Source organism: Arvicanthis niloticus, chromosome 8, assembly GCF_011762505.2.
Source record: "Arvicanthis niloticus isolate mArvNil1 chromosome 8, mArvNil1.pat.X, whole genome shotgun sequence".
NCBI lineage: Eukaryota > Metazoa > Chordata > Mammalia > Rodentia > Muridae > Arvicanthis > Arvicanthis niloticus.
In genome coordinates, this window is record NC_047665.1 from 85947796 (window position 1) to 85966681 (window position 18886).

General features: G+C 47.4%; 2 protein-coding genes across 6 annotated transcripts; both read right to left on the reverse strand.

Moving 5' to 3' along the window:
- Nucleotides 1-753: 753 nt before the first annotated feature.
- On the reverse strand, nt 754-11982 carry LOC117714278 (zinc finger protein 441-like). Of its 4 annotated transcripts, none has more exons than XM_076939738.1 (5): nt 11232-11982; nt 10937-11136; nt 3070-3196; nt 2824-2881; nt 754-1881 (listed from the first exon to the last, which is right to left on the reverse strand). In XM_076939738.1, exons 2-5 carry the CDS (start codon nt 11033-11035, stop codon nt 942-944), a joined length of 1224 nt encoding a protein of 407 aa, XP_076795853.1. In that variant the 5' UTR covers nt 11036-11136; nt 11232-11982; the 3' UTR covers nt 754-941. The 4 variants fall into 4 exon arrangements, with proteins under 4 accessions (XP_076795853.1, XP_076795852.1, XP_034366871.1 ...); XM_076939737.1 differs by having other exon boundaries at nt 754-1884; XM_034510980.2 differs by lacking the exons at nt 10937-11136; nt 11232-11982 and adding an exon at nt 6688-8095 and having other exon boundaries at nt 754-1884.
- Nucleotides 11983-12131: 149 nt separating this feature from the next.
- Nucleotides 12132-18757, reverse strand: Pigy (phosphatidylinositol glycan anchor biosynthesis class Y). 2 transcript variants are annotated; one of them, XM_034509642.2, is made up of 2 exons: nt 13672-18757; nt 12132-12770 (listed from the first exon to the last, which is right to left on the reverse strand). In XM_034509642.2, exon 2 carries the CDS (start codon nt 12492-12494, stop codon nt 12279-12281), a length of 216 nt encoding a protein of 71 aa, XP_034365533.1. In that variant the 5' UTR covers nt 12495-12770; nt 13672-18757; the 3' UTR covers nt 12132-12278. The 2 variants fall into 2 exon arrangements, with proteins under 2 accessions (XP_034365533.1, XP_034365535.1); XM_034509644.2 differs by lacking the exon at nt 13672-18757 and adding an exon at nt 13180-13653.
- Between the last annotated feature and the right edge of the window lie 129 nt (nt 18758-18886).

Below are 18886 nucleotides of genomic sequence, written 5' to 3' on the forward strand. Positions count from 1 at the left end.
GGCTGACAAAATGGCTCATCAGGTGGAAAAGATTCTTGTTGCCAACCTTGATAACCTGAGTTCCACCCCTGAACTCCATGTAAAGCAGGAGAGAATTAATGCCACAGAGTTGTCCTCTGACCGATAGATAGATAGATAGATAGATAGATAGATAGATAGATAGATAGATAGACAGACAGACAGATAGATAGACAGACAGACAGACAGACAGGATTCATTCCCATGGGCTTTGTGCATATTAGAATAGTGCCTTTCACCATTTTACATTCCATCCCAAAGCCTTCTCCATAGCAACCACTGTAATTCACGCCCCCTGGGTACTAAGTTGAGAAATCATCCCATCTTTTTAAACTTACATGTATTTATATATTAAGTGCAAAGCCCACAGAGGCCAGAGAGACCTTCAAATCCTCTGGAGCTGAACTCACAGTTGTAAGATCCCCAGGCTTGGGTGCTGACAACAGAAACTTGCTTGGTTCTCTGGAAGGACGGCAAGCACTCTTAACCACTGAGGAGCACCTGGTCCCTTTCATTAGACAGGGTTTCTCTGTAGCTCTGGCTGTCCTGGAAATCTCTATGTAGACCAGGCTGGCCTTGAACACACAGAGATTCTCTTGCCTCCACTTCCCAAGTACAGGGATTAAAGGCCTGTGCTATTACACCTAACCAAAGAATCTACCTGTGTATCTTCCAGCCCATCTCAACAAAATGTGCTGTTACACACACACACACACACACACACACACACACACACAGATTTTATTCTTTTATTTATAAGGTTTTTCTTCAGCCTCTTCATGTTTCCACATAAAATTTGATGATCTATAACTTTCCCATATTCTCAAAACAAGAGTCTCCCTCCAGCAACCATTTTCTGTACCTGAACTAGGATAGTAAAAGATTTTCTCAGGACCTTCGTGTCCTCAGAGTGAAGGTTCTCCCTACACAACATGAGCACTTTCATGCCTCAAAACCGCGCTGGGAGAGCCAAAGGCTTTCCCACAGAATTTACATCTGTAAGGCCCAACCCCAGTGTGTCTGATCATGTGTCCTTGGAGGCCTGAATTAGAAATGAAGGCCTTCCCACACCGCTGACACTCATAGGGTTTTTCTCCAGTGTGGGTCCTCTCGTGTTTGCGGACTGAGGTGGAGCAGATGAACGCTTTCCCACAGTACTTACACAGAAAAGGCCTCTCCCCCGTGTGAGTTCTCTCGTGTTTACTAAGTGCACTGGGCGAGTTAAAGACTTTTCCACACACCTTACACTTATAAGGCCCACCCCCAGTGTGTCTTATCATGTGTCCTTTAAGGCCTGAGAGAGAACTAAAGGTTTTCCCGCACTCCTTACAGTTGTAGGGCTTCTCCCCAGTGTGGGTCCTCTGATGTCTTCGAACTGAACCCCAACAGCTGAAGGCTTTTCCACACTGTTTGCACTGATAGGGCTTCTCTCCTGTGTGGATTCTCTCGTGGATTCTAAGTGAGCTGGGGTAGTGTAAACCTTTACCACACACGGTACATTTGTGGGGTCCGCCTTCAGTACGAGTTATCACGAAGTCACCAAGGCTGGTAAAAGAAAGAAAGTCTTCCTCATGGTCCCGACATGGTTTGTCTTCATGGTGAGACCTGCCATCAACTTGGAAGGAGTAATTGCAGAAGGCTGTCTCACAGTGTTTGCATTTGAAGTCACGTACTTCCTGTCCAGGGTGTGCACTGCTGGGCTTCCCGGATGAACAAGGCGTGAAGGCTAGTCCACACACACTACACTCACAGACATTTACTCCAGGAGAGCTTTTCTTTTTCAAGTCTGGGTCAAGAATTAGGCTGATGGTTTCTCCACAAAGGCTACTTATTTTGCTGTCACTAAGTCTCTCCACAATATGGCTGCTGTTAAAAAAAAAAATAATTAGAACACATTATAAATGCTTTGCTCACAATTTCATATTTACCTATATGCTTCAAATTTATATTTTTACTTGGGGGCTGGAGAGAGATCTCTGCAGTTAAGAGTATGTACTGTCCGCTTTTTTAATGCTTTTATTTTTTAAATTTTATGTGTTTATATGTTTTCCCTACATGTATGTCTGTACACCTCTTGGGTGTCAGAAGACAACAGCAGATTCCTGGAACTGGAGTTACAGATGGCTATGAGCTGCCATGTGGGTGTTGGGAATTGAACCTAGGTTCTCTGCAAGAATAACAAATGCTCTTAACTTCTGAGCCATCTCTCCAGCCCAAAGAATGTGTACTGTTCTTACAAAGGACCCAAGTTCAGTTCTCAGCACCCATGTCAGAAGGTTCACAACTACTGTTAAATTAACTCCTGCTCCAGAGGAATCCGATGCCTCTGGCCATCATGGCTGCATATGTGCACGTGCATACGCATACACGCAAATAAATAAGTAAAATGTGAAAATAAGTAAGCCTATTGTTAGGTGGGCTTATTTTTGAAACTTCATGATGAATTAAAATTCTGTGTATGTGTAAATGTGTGTGTATATGTGTACATGTGTGTACATGTGTGTACATGTGGAGGCCAGAAGTCAATCTCACGTGTCTTCGTTACTTGGCTAACTTTACTTCCCAAGACAAAGTCTTCTGTTTTCACAAAGATCTAGCCAATGTGAATGGATTGGCTGGCCAGTGACCCCAGAGATCTACCTCACCCTATCTCCCCAAAGCTGGGATGACAAGCACATGTCCCCACACCCACCTGGCTCTTTACATAGATCCCAGGGAGCAAACACAGAAGGCATTTCACCACCTACTGACCCAGCTCCTACCCTTGTATCGTGGGACAATCCTTTCTGTTCTCAAGTGAGTTACCTTAGGATTCTGCCATGGTTTCTGTACCAGTCTTCAATATTCCGGTCCCATCCTTCCCCTGGAACACATAGGGGAGAAAACTGAATTATTAGAGAGAATGCATCAGACTCCAGGTTCGTGATCCACTGCAATGATGCTATGGTTATTATCAGAATGTGCCTTTTTCACATTTCCAATCATGGACCAGCAATGAAGGGTAGAGCGTGTTTGCCTAACTGGGAAAGTAGGGGGAGACATCATCCTTACCTATAGAGGCCAAGTTCATAAAGATTTCCCCGACAACTTCTCTGTAAAGGTTCCTCTGGGATGTGTCCAGCAGAGCCCACTCCTCCTGAGTGAAGTTCACAGTCACATCCTCGAAGGTCACTAAGTCCTGAAACATCCCACGTGTTTACAAGAGGAAGAGAAGTACATAGGAAACACAGACATCTGCATTCAGTCCATAAAGCATTCCCATGAGGCCTTGCAGCGACGGCTCAACGGTTAGGAACATTTCTGAGGATCTTCAGAGGATCTGAGTTCAGTCCCTAGAATCCACACTGGGTGCTCACAACCACCAGCTCCAGATTTAACACCCTCTTCTGGTCTCCTTGCAGTGGGGCAGGGCAGCACACAGCATATTCTAACACACACACACACACACACACACACACACACACACACACGTACACATAAATAAAAGTAAATCTCCCTTTAAGAAGACGTTCACATACACTTCTGTGGTCTCCACACCTTTAGTTGGCGGGCTGCAGACTGCATTCCCTTTCTCATAAAGCAGTGGCACCAAAGCACTGGCAGCTGACCTGTTCACTTTAGCTGCTGGCTTATTCATTCACACTCACTTGTTTGCTTTACCCACACCCGTGCAAGTGTGGAGGGTCCATGCACATGCGCTCTACCGCTTCTGAACTGTTACCAAAACAGGGCCTCTCACTGAGCCAGAAGCTCACCAGGTTTCACCCCAGCACAGGGATGGTACAGCCACACTGGGCTTTCATGGATGCTAGCGATCCAAACTCAGGTCTCCACGCTTCCACAGCACACGCTCGCCCACTAAGCATCCCCCTAGATGCTGTGTTGGCTTTAGACAGTGTCTGGCTGTTGCCCAGACCAACTGCCATCTCAAGACCTTCCTTCCAATCCTTTTCAAGGCTGGGATGACAGCTGGTGCCACCAAGTCGAACTTGTTGACAGATTTATCACAGGCCCATTTTTTTCTCTCTCTCTGCCTCCCTTTAAAATCGTGCAGGATGGGCTGGCGAGATGACCTTAAGAGCACCTGCTGACTGCTGGAGAACCCAGGGTCAGTTCCCAGCACTCTCATGGTGACGCACAACCATCCGGAACTCCAGTTCTAGGAGTTCCGTGCCCTCTTCTATCCTCTGAGGGCAAAACACGATACTTAACACATGCAAAATAAAAGTCAACTTTTAAACATAAAACTGTACAAGGAAATCAGCAGAAAGCCGGCCAGAGAGCAGACGGAAGGGAGAAGCATGGGCACCCAGAGCAGACAGGATCTTCACAGTCCTGAGCCTTAGAGCAGCCTCCGCCCTGCCTACTCCCTCACCAGCACTGAGACACTGTGCTGAAACAAGGCACTGCAAAAGTTCCTCCTAGTGGGGCTTGGCTCACACGGAAACAGGTTAGCAGCTATGTTTCCGCCCATTTTTAAAACTGCATTTATTTATTGGCGTACACATGCCACAAAGGGTGTGGAGACAGTAACATAAGGAATGGACCCTCAATTCCAGCTTGCAGCAGGTGGCATGCCGGGCGGCTGGAGTGGAAGAGTGCAAGCAGAACCGCTTTCTCTGTGTAGTCCTGGCTGTCCTGGAACTCACTCTGTAGACCAGGCTGGCCTGGAACTCAGAAATCCACCTGCCTCTGTATTTGTTCATTTTTACGTGCATAGGTGTTTTGTCTGCATGCGTGTCTAAAGGAGATGGGTCCCCGGGCTGTGGATGTACAGACGGTTGAGAACAACCATGTGAATACTGGAAATCAAACCTGGGTCCTCTTAATCAATCACTGAGCCATCTCTCCAGCCCTTCGTTTCCCTTTTTAATGAAATGCAGACCACCTTTCTTGATTTTAGGAAAAGACTGTGTCATCTTTCAATCTCTATTGATTAAATACTTGCTTTTACTGAAAAACTGTGACTCAAATAAATAAATAAAGCCCTTAAAGGTAACACCCCACAGGGAAAGGGAGTACTTAGGAATTGTACCTCAAGGGCCACTGACCCAGAAAAAGTCTGCAAAACAAAAACAAAAACAAACCTTAATCTCATTATCTGTCTGTGCCCAAGGAAGACACTGAGAGGTCTATGCATCTTAGAGAACACAGTTCCAAAAAGCTTCATGCAGACAGCCAACAAGGCAGAGCTTTTTTAGCTCTGTAACAGCCATTCAGCCAAACCTGAATGGCTATACCTGTAATCCCACCAACAGGGAAGCTGAGACAGGATTATTAGTTTGAGACCATCTTGAATTACAAAGTGAAACTTGTACAATACATACTTGCTAATAATAAACACACACGCCCTGCAGATACAGTTCAACGATAAAGCTCAAAGCCCTGGGTCCTATCAGCCAACCAACCAAACCAACCTTGCCCTAAAGAAAAGTTGTACTTAAAATAAGGTGTGTGTTTAGGATGTAGAAAAGTCACCAGATGAGACTGCACAGATCTGTAATCGGAGTACTTGGGATTTGGGAGGTGAAGGCCAGAGGATGAGGAGTTAAATGTAGCATGGAGAGAGTACTGACCAGCACTGCTTAAACCCATGCTAGATGGGATTAGAAACCCCGTTGAGAAAGTGAGAACGAATGGGGGAGGGGAAAGGGAAGGGGAAGGGGAAGGGGAAGGGGAAGGGGAAGGGGAAGGGGAAGGGGAAGGGGAAGGGGAAGGGGAAGGGGAAGGGGAAGGAGAAGGAGAAGGGGAAGAAGGGGAAGAAGAAGGGGAAGAAGGGGAAGAAGGGGAAGAAGGGGAAGAAGACGGGGAAGAAGACGGGGAAGAAGAAGGGGAAGAAGAAGGGGAAGAAGAAGGGGAAGAAGAAGGGGAAGAAGAAGGGGAAGAAGAAGGGGAAGAAGAAGGGGAAGAAGAAGGGGAAGAAGAAGGGGAAGAAGAAGGGGAAGAAGAAGGGGAAGAAGAAGGGGAAGAAGGGGAAGAAGAAGGGGAAGAAGAAGGGGAAGAAGAAGGGGAAGAAGAAGGGGAAGAAGAAGGGGAAGAAGAAGGGGAAGAAGAAGGGGAAGAAGAAGGGGAAGAAGGGGAAGAAGGGGAAGAAGGGGAAGGAGAAGGGGAAGAAGGGGAAGAAGGGGAAGGAGAAGGGGAAGAAGGGGAAGAAGGGGAAGGAGAAGGGGAAGAAGGGGAAGAAGGGGAAGAAGGGGAAGAAGGGGAAGAAGGGGAAGGGTAAGGGGAAGAAGGGGAAGGGAAGGAACGTAGTGGAGAAAAACGAGATGGGGGAAAAAAGTGACCTGGAGAGGGGAAGCTGCTACTGGAGATATGGAAAGGGGGAACCGGAAACGAAGGCCTTCATTGGCACCTGAGTTTGAAAAGCTATGCTGGAATAGGGTAGCTAATTTGAGACCGCAGGTAAACAGGGACAACACTGAGAAAGTCGGCCCCACTTAGGGAGCAGGGATGGACTGGGGACCTTCAGGCCGCAGGCAGCTCTGCAGCCTCTGCACAGCCAGGATCTCGCTGCCGCCCCGCCCACCCCACGGCGGTGCGGAGAGCAGTGCGGAGAGCAGAGCGGGCGGAGCCAAACCGAAGCTGACCAGAGCGGGCGGCAAAGTCCAGCGCAGACTCCGAGTGACGCAGCGTCACGCAGCAGTCGTTTCCATCCCCGGCTGCACTCACCATCACGTCCTCCCGGAGGTCCTAGGGATGCCCCCCTCCGGGTTCCCGGTTCCCAGCAGGGCACAGCAGGACCCGGGCGGAAGCACAGAGGAGGAATGACAACTACCGAGACAGACACGACCACCCGAGCCTCCCGAGTGAGCGTCTCAGTCTCTTCGGTGGCTTTGCGTGGTGGCGTCCCTCCCCGGCTAGCGGCGCGTCTCATTGGACAGTTACTGCAGTCCCGCCCCTTCACCCGGAGCAGCCAAGGGGGGGAAAACTGGGGATAAATTTGCTCAAGCTGCAACTAAGAACAATGATTCTCAACCCATCCTCAACCCGTGGATCGCAACCCCTTTGGGAGGGCGGGGGCGATGTCGAAAGACCCTGTTAAAAGGGTCGTTTTAAGAACATCTCAAGACGCAGGTTTTTGGTTTTTTTGTTTTTTGTTTTTTGAAGACAGGGTTTCTCTGTGTGACCCTAGCTGTCCTAGAACTCACTCTGTAGTAGAGGCTGGCTTCTAACTCAAGAGATCCGCCTGCTTCTGCTGGGATTAAAGGAGTGTTCCACTGTCACCAAGCTAAAACACATATTTCCATTACATTCATAAGACTATCATAGTTATGAAGTAGCTACACAAATGATTTTATGGTTGGGGGTTACCATAACATGAGGAATTGTATTTAAGGGTCGCAGCATTAGGAAGGTTGAGAACCACTGCTCTAGAAACTCAAGCCGATTGGGGCAACTAAGGAGAAACATAAAGACTTTTTTTCTGTTTTGGAGATAGGGTCTCATATAGCCCAGACTGGCCTCAAATTAAGTTGTGTAGCCGAGGATAAACTTGAACTCCTGATGCTTCTGTCTCTTGAATGCTGGAATTACAGGCGTATGCTATCGTACTCAGCTGTTGTTGTTTTTATGTTATGTTGGGGATGCTACCGCAGGCATTTGCCTGGGAGCCAAACACTCTACCCAAAAGGCTAAACCCCTAGTTCCCTCTCTTCCTTTTTTGTAAAAGGGCTGGTTCTATACAGCCTATCATTGGCTTCCAACAACCCGAGTACTAGCTTTCATTCATGGGCCGCCAGGACACCTTTCCAGGTCACTAAGGAGTGTGGTACCATTAGCTTTACGGTAGATAGGTCATGGTATTAATAGATCAACTGTGTTGTCTTTCAGAAACTCTGAGCTTGCTTTTGTCCATCTCAAACTAGCTAAAAATGTTAGATCAGGATCAATGGAGAGGACATGAAAGTAAGAGACCGACCTCCACAGAAGCAAACTGTCCTTTAGCCAGGACAATGAAGCGCAACAGTTGGGAGCTGGGGGCCTTTATAGGACAGCAAAGGGAAGTTTGGGGTGGACAATCCCAATCTCATCTGCGAATTTCTTTCCTTGCAGTCTCAACGTTGTCAATACAGAGGAATGCTGATGTGCTCCCAGCTCCTGTGTGTAAATGTTATCAGCATATCAACTTTCCTGTCTCAAGCTTCTCAGCTCCCCAGAGGCTTTCAGATCAATAACCCATCAGAAAACACCTACTTTTCATCACTAAGGGCCTGCAAAATGTCTGATGGAAACTGGAGATGTAGCTCAGTTAACAGACTCCTTCCTTGCCTAGAATTTAAAAATCCCTGGGTTCAGTCCCCAGCAGTGTGATTTAAAAAAATGAAATAAAAAGGCCCAATGTGGTGGTGCATTCCTTTAATCCCAGCCTTCCAGAGGCAGAGGCAGAAGCAGGTAGATCTCTGAGCTTGAGGCCAGACTGGTTTATGTATCAAGCTCCAGGCCAATCAGGGCTACACAGTCTATGTTTCAAATAAATAAAATACTTTTAAATTATTGCTGGAGGGGAAATGTGCACCATGGCATGGGTGTGACATACGTTTCTTTAAAAAATGTATTGGGTGTTCTGCCTGCATGTGTACTGTGTACTTCATGCATGCCAGTGGAGGCCACAAGAGGGCATTGGATCCTCTGAGACTGGAGTTTCAGATGGTTGTGAACTGCTGTGTGGGTGCTGAAGAAAATCCAGTGTTCTTTCCAGCTGAGCCATCTCTCCAGCCCCCAGGGGGCAGCTTTCAGGAGCTGGTTTTCTGCTTCCACCTTGGTTTCAAGGGAATTAACTCAGGTCATCAGGCTTGCTAGCCAGCTCTCACCCCAGTGAGCCATCTCACTGCCCTGAGGGCTAAGCTTCTGAGACCAGAATATAAAATCCCCCCTCTCCTCACACCAGCATCACTTTTCCCAGGGGTGGTCTGACCTCAGATGTCTTCTCACCTAATGCTGCTTCTCCTCAGAGTCCTGCTTCTTTATCCTGTAATACCTCTAAGCCTTACCCCAGGGAAGGCCAACTGAAGACGCGGGTCTCCCATCTCACAGCCAACTGTCTCTTGTCTTTGCAAAACTTGTTTCAAATGGGCAAACAGAACCTGGTTGAGTAATATCAAATTGGATTTAAGAAAAAAAATTTTAGAATGTTAGCCCCAAGGGAGGCCACAGATGTTTAGAGTTTATTTGCTTTTTTGTTGTTGCTGTTTTTTTTTTAACTGAAGTAATGACTAACAACACAAACATACAAACACGTTTTACACACTCATCACAGGCCTATAACCACTCTCACAGTGAGCCTTTTCATCCCTCCTGTGCAGCACAGGTATGCTTCAGTGTTCCTCAAACAGTTGCAGAAAAGGCCCTTCAGCCTGTCCAGAGAGAAGAAGGAAGAGCTAGGCCTCAGGGGGACAGGGCTGTGGACGTGAGACTGCTTCCTGAACTGTTAGAAGATTCAAAGGCAAAGGGCTACAGAGAGAACAAAGGAAGACCAGATACACACACACCACCGATCCTCCTGTCCATGACAGTGAGACTTCACACAATCTGGGGGTGCAGGGTGTTTTCTGCTGGTCCCCATCCCTCACATGGGAAGGAACTAGGGCAAGCTGCTCAAGGGCAAGCACAGGTGGTGGGAAGGTTGGGGCAGATGACCCCATCTCCATGGCCCCTTTCCCAGCTGGGACTTCTGATTCCCCTAAGCTAACAACAAGAAAAAGATTTATTGTAGATATGTCTGTTTCGGTACTTGGGTATGTGCACAAGTGCAGTTGTCTGAGGATGTCAGAGAGGGCAACAGTGAGCCACCATACACAGACACTGGAAACCACACTGTCTTCTGTAAGAGCACATTCTGTGCTGGTGAGTTTCAGCATCTTGACTAGTCACCTACAAAGAGAGAACCTCAAGGAACTGTTAATGGCCTAATCAATTGGCCTGTGGATATGTCTATGACACAATTTCTTAATTACTGACACAGAAGGGCCCAGCCCACTGTGGGTGGTGCCATCCCTAGGCAGGTAGGCCTGGTCTGAACAGCTGGATGTGAGCTAGGGAGCAAGCCACCGATGGTCTCTGCTTCAATTCCTGCCTCCAGGCTCCCGCCTTGAGCTCCAGCCCTGATGTCCCCCCTCATTGATGAACTGTAATTTAAAAGTAGAAGTCAAACAAACCCTTTCTTCCCCCAAGTTGCTTGGGGTTTTTTTTATCACAGAAAACAAACCAGGAGCTGGAGCAATGGCTTGGAACTTAAGAGCACTTGCTGTTCTTGAAGAAAGCCCAGGTTCAGTTTCCAGCACCCACATGGTGGCTCACGTGACTCCAGTAACTCAAGTCCCAGAGGATCCGATACTGGCTTCTAACCTCCAAGTGCATCTCGAGCACATGGTCCTAATTTATACTGCAAGTAAAACACTCATAAAACACACTTTTTAAAAGAAAAGTAGGACACACTTTTAAGCCATTACTCCAGCACCCTGACTTCTTTAATCCTGTTTCCAGGGTGTCTAGGACTTCCAGAGGCCTCTGTACTGAATGAATCTAAACTCTGTGTCCAATGCAGACATCAAGAACTGGCAATGGTCACACCCAAGACTTCCCATCTCTGTCTTACCTGCAAGGGTGGATGACTTTCAGCCAAAGAGAACGCTGTTTTCTCTTTTTTCAAGATTCTGTGTTTATTTTTAGGAGTGTGTGTTAGTGCTTTCAGAGGCAGAACCTCTGAACCTGGAGTCACAGGGAGTCACAAGGAGGGTCAGAAACTTAGGCTGGGAGAGCAGGTGTGGTGGTTTGATAAGAATAGCCCCCTCAGGCTCCTATCTCCATGCCTGATCTATAGCTTTGCTTTGAGTGAAGCTTCCTTGCAACTTTGCAAATCTGTATATGGGCTTTTATTCCTTGAATAAGAATCCGAGAACCAGGAAACACCAACACTGACCTTGCACACCTGACACCGAAACAATGATGGTAGGGGCTGGAGAGATGGCTCAGCAGTTAACAGCATTGATCCAGAGGTCCTGAGTTTAATTCCCAGCATGGTGGCTCACAACCATCCTTAATGGGATCTCTGTAGTGATGCCCTCTTCTGGTCTGTCTCAAGAGAGCAATAGTGTACTCATATAAATAAAATAAATAAACCTAAAAAAAAAAAAAAGGTAACTTTATAAAGTCATATTTCTTTTATGTTTAAAATATATTTTTTTATTAATGTGTGTGTGAATAAATATACATACCACAGGTGTGCAGGTCCCCAGAGTCCATAATCCTGGAGTTACAGGCAGTTATGAGCCACCAACCCGGGGAATAGAAACTGAACTGGTCCTTTTCAAGAGCTGCTGGTCCAAGAAACTGCTGAGCCATCTGCCCAGCCACAAGCTCAGACCTGATGTAAGTGCTATTTCCAGCTTCCAGACATTGTTATCTGTGGCACTAGTTCCACCCCAATCAACTCCTCTCTGAGGAGTCGTCCCTAACAAACACTTCACCATTGACCTTGAAGCTCAAACAAAATCCCAATTTATTATTGTTGACAGTCTCACTGTGCTGGCCTGGAATGGAAGAGGCCCACCTCTGCCTCCCAAGTGCTGGGATTAAAGGTGCGTGCCACCACTGCCCAGCTTCCAAATGACTTTTAAATGAATGAGCTAAAAAAGAAAAAAAAAAAAAAAATCAAACCAAAAAACAAAACAAGAAAACAGTCCTTAGGGCCTGTGTGGTTAGTTGGCAGAGTGCTGGTTTGGCATTCGTGAAGCCCTGGGTGCCTCTAGCATCATATAAATGGATGTGGTAGTGCTTGCTTATAACTTCAGCACTCAGGAGGTAGAGGAAGGAAGGTAAGGTGGTCAAGATCTGCCTCTCACAGTCTGAGGTTAGCCAGAACTAAAAGAGAAGGGAGGAAACAGGCGGGCGGAGAGGTGGCTCAGGGGTTAAGGACATGAACTTGCTGCCCTTGCAGAGGACATGGGTACAGCTCTGGCCGCGTACAATTGCCTGTACCTCCAACTCCAGGGATCCAACACTCTTGTGGCCTCTTTGGGCACCCATACTCACATGCACATGCCCACACACAGACACGTAATTAAGAATAAATCTTAGAAGAAACAGTCTTCAGATGAAGACTGCTCATCCTCCTCTCCCGAAAGACCTTTTATTGAAAGTGGTTTTTGGCTACAGCATGAACAGGAAAATCTGCAACACTTGAGGGCAGAACCCAACAACCAGGAACCTCCTGTCTCAAGCACAACTCCACACACAGCCCCAGCATGGGGGCCTCGGCTACCCTAATTATGTCTGAAGAGCTTCAGGCCCATCCATGTCCACAGGTGGAAGAACACGTACACCGGTACGGTGACAGGCAAGAGCAAGCTGTAGAAGCACAGGCTGCTGGCGCTGGTGCAGCCCTCTGGGAAGCCTTCCTCCACAGAGGCGGAGTAGAACAGGCCTGCCAGGGAGACCAGCGGGATGAGGACAGTCATGGTGGGCAGAGACAGGATCATCCTCCTCCCTTAAAAGGTATACAGTATCAAGAAAATTCAGTTGTTTTAAAAGTTATGTTCTTGTGCTGGTCCGATCCTGTCTTATCTTCCCTTTGTCCCGACTTCTCATTCATCCAGGCATGCTTCCCAAGGGCACACAAAAAACTCCAGCGGTCCCAGGCCGAAGGTGTCGGCTGCACAGCTTCGTTCTGATCCAATCCACAGTCACCTGCACCAGTTACCAGGGACTGCAGACAAGTCACGTGTCCCTCGTAGCGCAGGCTAAAGGATTCTTAACTGTATGAGAAAAGTGCAAGATGACAAGATGAGGGGAAGGAGAGGGGAAAGTAGAGGAAAGGAAGGCGAAGCAGCCTGTACCAGTACTGAGCAGTCTAGAGACAGGAGGACTGCTGGAACCTGCAACCTGGAACCTCAATGTTGTGACCCTCTTGCATCAGCCTCCCCAAGCCACCACGCCCGACTAGAAAACAATCCTTTTAAAAGGAGTGTCCTCCAAAACTGCCTGTGGTGACCCCTATCAGGGGTATCAGAATTGAGGAGGCAGTGGCAGAAGAACAGCAGCCAGTCCATGCCTCAAAACACTACAAGTGTCATCCATTAATTTGGGAAGTAAGCAATTTGAAAAGCAGAATGAAGGACAAGTGGACTGATAATGATTTTGTGAACCGAGGAAGCAGAATAAGACCTATAAATCCAGATTCACTTCCGACATCTGAGTGGAGGCTTCCCATACGACGAGGGCCAGCTGGGGACCAGCACCAGAACCCGGAGCCTCATCACGAGCCGCTCGCCGTCAATGCACAGACCGAAGACAGCGCCAGCCCTGGGCCCAGCCACCTCGGGGACCCGCTGCAGGCTCTGGCGGAGAGGGGAGCGATGGCCGGGCCGGACAGGGCCGAGCGGGGCCGGGCAGGACAGAGCCAAGCCGAGCCGAGCCGAGCCGAGCCGAGCCGAGCCGAGCCGAGCCGAACCGTGCCGAACCGTGCCGAACCGAGCCGGAAAAAACCGAGCCAAGCCGAGCAGGGCAGAGGGGAGCCCGGCCAAGCCGAAAGCGAACTCTAGGCAAGCGGAACCGGCGGCGACCGTGGCGCAGACGCCTAGCTGGCGCGAGTCCTGTCCCAGCCGGTCCCAACAGTTCCTCCGCCCGTATCTCGGGACCTCGAGACCCTGAACTCACCATTCGCAGGCCTGTAGACGTCCGGGTCCCAGCGGCACCTGACCGTGACCGTCACCTTTCCACGAAGGCGGGCCACCTCGGCCAGCCGCCCAATCAAATCCCTGAAGGGGCGGGGCGAGAAACCCAGATCCCGCGATGGAGCCAATCCGCCCCTGCTCATTGGGCAGCGCATCACGCCTTCGCTCCGGCGCTCAGGCTCCGCCCCTGGTCTTGAGTGAAGCCAGAATGGCTCTGAGGACCTTGATAGATAAGGATCTGTCCCTGCCGCCGTCCCCATCGCCTCCGGCTGGGCGTCCTGTATTCCAGTCCTGCTGGACGAACGAGACAAACGTATTTGCCGCAGTTTTATTCACGGCGCTCCCTCTGGAGCTCACTTCTAATTTATAAACTTGAAGCCTGAATCGCACCTGGCCGCAGCCACCATCACCAAGCCTCTGAAGCAGCAGGAAAGGAGTCTGATTCGTTGTTTTACGTATGAATCGGTGAATGTCAAAATAATAGTTTGGGCCTATGAGATGGCTCAGCGAGTATAGGCGTTTCCTGCCAAGCCTGACGACCTGAGTTCGATCCTTGGGGAGACCCACATTGTGGAGAACCTATTTTCTTTCCTCTGACCTCCACGAATGTACTGTGGCACACCTGCGTGTACTCGCGCAAAAAGTGCAAAAAGCATGGTGGCATACACTCCTAATCCTAGCACTCAGTAGGCAAAAGCTGGAGGATTTCTGTGAGTTCGAGGCTAGCCTGGGTCTACATAGCAAGATCCTGGTCATTGGGACTACATAGTAAGGCGATGGGGGTGGGGGGCGCGGAGCAGGGAGGTCGTAAATGTCCACAGGGCCGGCCACTGCTTTGCCTATTAAGACAGTGTTATCTCGATCCCAGCGTAAAGAAAAATGAGGCTGAGCTAGGATTCTATGCAGTACTACACAAGGGCTTCCATCCCTTAATCTTCCAGCAAATAAATCAGAAAGTTTTCTTTGCAGAGGTATACAGTCCATGAAGTTTTTATTGCAACCACAAGGTGGCAGGAGAGAGCTGAGGATAAAGCCATCCTACGGTTTACACAGAGCAGAGAATAAACATTTTTTTTAATTAAAAAAATTTAAAATCGGAACAAAAATAGCCAGAAAGACGGTTCAAGAGGTAAAGACACTCACTACACAAGCCTGTGAAGGGGCCAGTATTGGCACAAGAGTCCCAAGACCAAGTTCTCAGCACAGAGGAGATTTGCCCCAAAGGACAAAGGGCAGGGAAAAAGAGGATGGGGGCGGGGAAGGGGGGTGCACAGCAAACAGGATGATGACAACACAACAAAGGCCTGGATAGAGAGGAGACAGATGTGGTACACAGGGAAATAGCGGTTTATAAAGGGGAAAACCCGTGTTAGGATAAGGAATTTAATTTTAATTGGGCGTTTTACATAGGGCAGCCAAAGGGAGCTTTAGATTGCTGGATCCAGTACTCTGGCAGCTGGACCTTGGTGGTCAGCCTCAAGAAGAGGAAGTGGCCAAATAAGGGAACAGTCCTTGGTGGCTAGCTTGAGGAATGTAATGTAGAGGTTTTTAGAAAGGCAGGAGGAATGGGAATAAAAGGGCCAGGCCTGCCAGAGCCTTGCTTGCCATGACTAGAGTCCCTATAGCCTGACTCCTCCAAGTTGCCCTCTGGCCTCTGCGTGGAGAGAAACACACACACATTAAATAAATACACCTCAGTGTTTGACAGATGTCATTAGGCTAAGAATGAAAGACCTTGGTACTTGTGTGACAGGATTTTCTTGTGCAGATACCACACACACACACATTTACTCTCTCCAGAAAGTGGCCCCACTACAAACCAAAGTACAGACAGCACCTGTGTGGTGAACCAATGAGTTTGTCTGGGGTTACTTACAGGTGTAGAAATTACTCGAAACAAGTGTGATAGGATGAAGCCACGGGCAGAGTGCCTTTGGTGGGCCGTGCCACTAAGAAATGATGCCACACAACAGATCTGGTGTAAGAGGTTTATTGGGGGAGGGAGGAGAATGTGGACATCAGGGAGACAGAGAAGGGAGTGAACAAGAGGGAGAGAGATCTGTGGTGGCTAGGGGTTTTTGTACACCTTACCTGTGGGTAACATAAGCTGCCTGTAGGGCCCTGAGGGCAGGCTGGTGGAAATGCCTGATTGCTAACAAACTTCATCACCAAAGCTCATCCCAGCACGGGTGGCTGTGATGGTTTGTATATACTTGGGCCAGGGAGTGCTGTCCCACTTGGGGGCCAAGTTCTCCGGTCCGTGGGTCAGTCAACACAGGGTCTAGCAAGAGAGAAAGTGGGGATGGAGGGACAAGAGACGAAAAAAATGAAGACAAGACAGAGAGTCTGTTCAAGTCCCTTTTATTGAAAGGAAATCCTGGGTATTTATAGGCACAAGCAGGGGAACACAGCTGAAGACACTTTGCCACGTGCCTTGCAGGCGTGGATACCACGTGCACCTTGTAGCTGTGGGCACTATACAACAAAACAAGATATGTGAGAAAAACAAGATGTTTATTAGAGTGTGCCCAGCTGTTGTGGGCTGTTAAAAATCAAGTCTCTTGTCAGGGTATATGGCCTGAGATGGCTGCAAAGATGATAGCCGATTTCTGCTAGAAGTTGTCTCCCAACAGAGTGGCACTATTCAGAGGTGTGGCCTTGTTAGAGTAGGTATGTCACTGTGGGTGTGGGCTTTAAGATCCTTGTCCTAGCTGCCTCAAAGCCAGTCTTCTAGTGGCCTTCAGATCAGATGAAGATGTAGAACTCTCAGTTCCTCCAGCCCCATATCTGCCTGGACACTGCCATGCTCCTGCCTTGATGATAATGGATTGAACCTCTGAACCTGTAAGCTGGCCCCAATTAAATGTCATCCTTATAAGAGTGGCCTTGGTCATGGTGTCTGCTCACAGCAGTAAAACAGTGTCACAAAAGCTTGGAAGCTTAGGCTTGTTGAGCCTGCAGGCAGCTCAATAAGTTGGAGACTGTGATTTTTGGAAAGGGTATAAATATAACCCAACAGACAGTGGAGTTGCCCTACCATTCCTTGCTGATCTTCATCGGGATTTGCTGACGCTGGTCTTCACTGACATGCTGCATGGTATTGGTTCACCTTGCCTTCTTTGCTGATCAATGTTTATCATGACTTCGTAGACAGCGACACATCAAGGAACTTCTGATGGTGCTCTGGCAGTTGGTTGCAGCTTCTGCAGACTCAGGCCAATTGGCAGAGCCTGGGGGGTTCTTCTGAATGAAACTGCCATTGCCATTGCTGGTTCATGAATAGCTGAATGGTGTTTGTGAGTGGATTTTGCTGCTGACCCCTGTGAACCGAGCTGCTGATATCCTGACAACAGATAAAAGTAGAAATACACTCACTAAAGAAAACCCAAGCTGAAGTAAAACTGAAAAGTTAAAGTATAGGATGTCAAACAAAAACTTCAGAAGAGGACTCACAAACAGAACAACACATGGAAGAGGGAATCTCAAGCATTGAAAATGGTAAAAGAAATGATAAATCTGAAGTGGAAACTTCTGGTTTCTTTGGAAAGTCAGTTATGTCAAATGATGTTTTGCTGGGGCACACAGGTGAGAGGACACGTAAGTATGACCCCACAGACGGTGGGAGCTCGGGTGTTGGTTTGCTTTGCTCCACTCTGCTATTCACTGTTCTTCACTGACCACATGAGTGTCTTGGCTCACCTTACATTGTGCTGTTTAGCTTCACTTGTGGTGACGTCATAGGGAGAAACTGGCCAAAGAACTTATCAATGACACAAAGCATTTTGTGATTTTCTTGTTTGAGAAAATCAGTAAGATTGACAAACCCTGCCAGGCGGTGGTGGCACACACCTTTAATCCCAGCACTTGGGAGGCAGAGGCAGGCAGATTTCTGAGTTTGAGGCCAGCCTGGTCTACAGAGTGAGTTCCAAGACAGCCAGGGCTACACAGAGAAACCCTGTCGGGGGTGGGGTGGGGGTGGGGGACAAACCCTTAGCCAAATTAGCTAAAAGACAAAGAGAGAAGATACATATTAATAAGATTAGAGACAAAAAGAGTTACAAAAATAGCCTCCCAAAATCCAGAGAATCTTAAAAACATATTTTTAAAAAAATCTATATCCTACCAAACTGGAAATTCCTAAAAGAAATTGATTAATTTATCTGTGAGAGAGAGAGAGTGTGTGTGTGTGTGTGTATGTGTGTGTGTGTGTGTGCGTGTGTCCCACCAAAGTTAAATAAAGATCAGATAAGCAATTTAAACAGACCTATAACCTCTAGTGAAATAAAATTAGTAAACAAAAGCCAGGCCCAGATGAATTCAGCGCAGAATTCTACCAGACCTACAAAGAACGTCAATACTGCTCAAATTATTCCACAAAAATAGAAACTGAAGGAACGTTTTCTAATTGTTTTCATGAGGACACTATTACACTGGTACCAAAATCACACAAAGACACAGTAACAACAAAAAAGTTACAGACCAACATCCCTTATGAACATAGATACAATAATTCTCAATAAAATACTTGCAAACCAAGTCCAAGAACACATAGGAAAATTATCCACCATAATCAAATAGGCTTAATCCCAGTGATGCAGGGATGATTCATCACACAGAAATCAATAAATGTATTCCACCATATAAACAGACTGAAACCCCAAAACCACATGATCACCTCATTAGATGCAGAAAATATCTTTGACATAATAAAGTCTTAGAGAGACTAAAGATACAAGGCATATACCTCAACATAATTAAGGCTGTTTAGAGCGAGCCAGTCATTATCAATCTACACTCAATGCATTCCCGCTATAATGAGGAACAGTACAAGGATGTTCACTGTCTCCATAACTATTCAGTATACCACTTGAATAAGACAACTGGAGGAGGTCAAAGGGCTACAAATAGGAAAGGGAGAAGTCAAAATATGTTTATTGGAAGATGATATGATTGTATATATAAGTGACCCCCAAAATTCTACCAGGAAACTCCTACAGCTGATAAACACTTTCAGGATAGTGGCAAGATACAAAATTAGCACCCAAATATCAGTAGCTCTCCTAAATACAAATGACAAAATGCTAAAAAAAAAAAAAAATCAGAGAGACAGTACCTTTCACAATACCCTAGCAAGTGAAAGACTTGTATAATAAAAACATTGAAGAAAGAAATTGAAGAAGACATTAGAAGATGAAAAG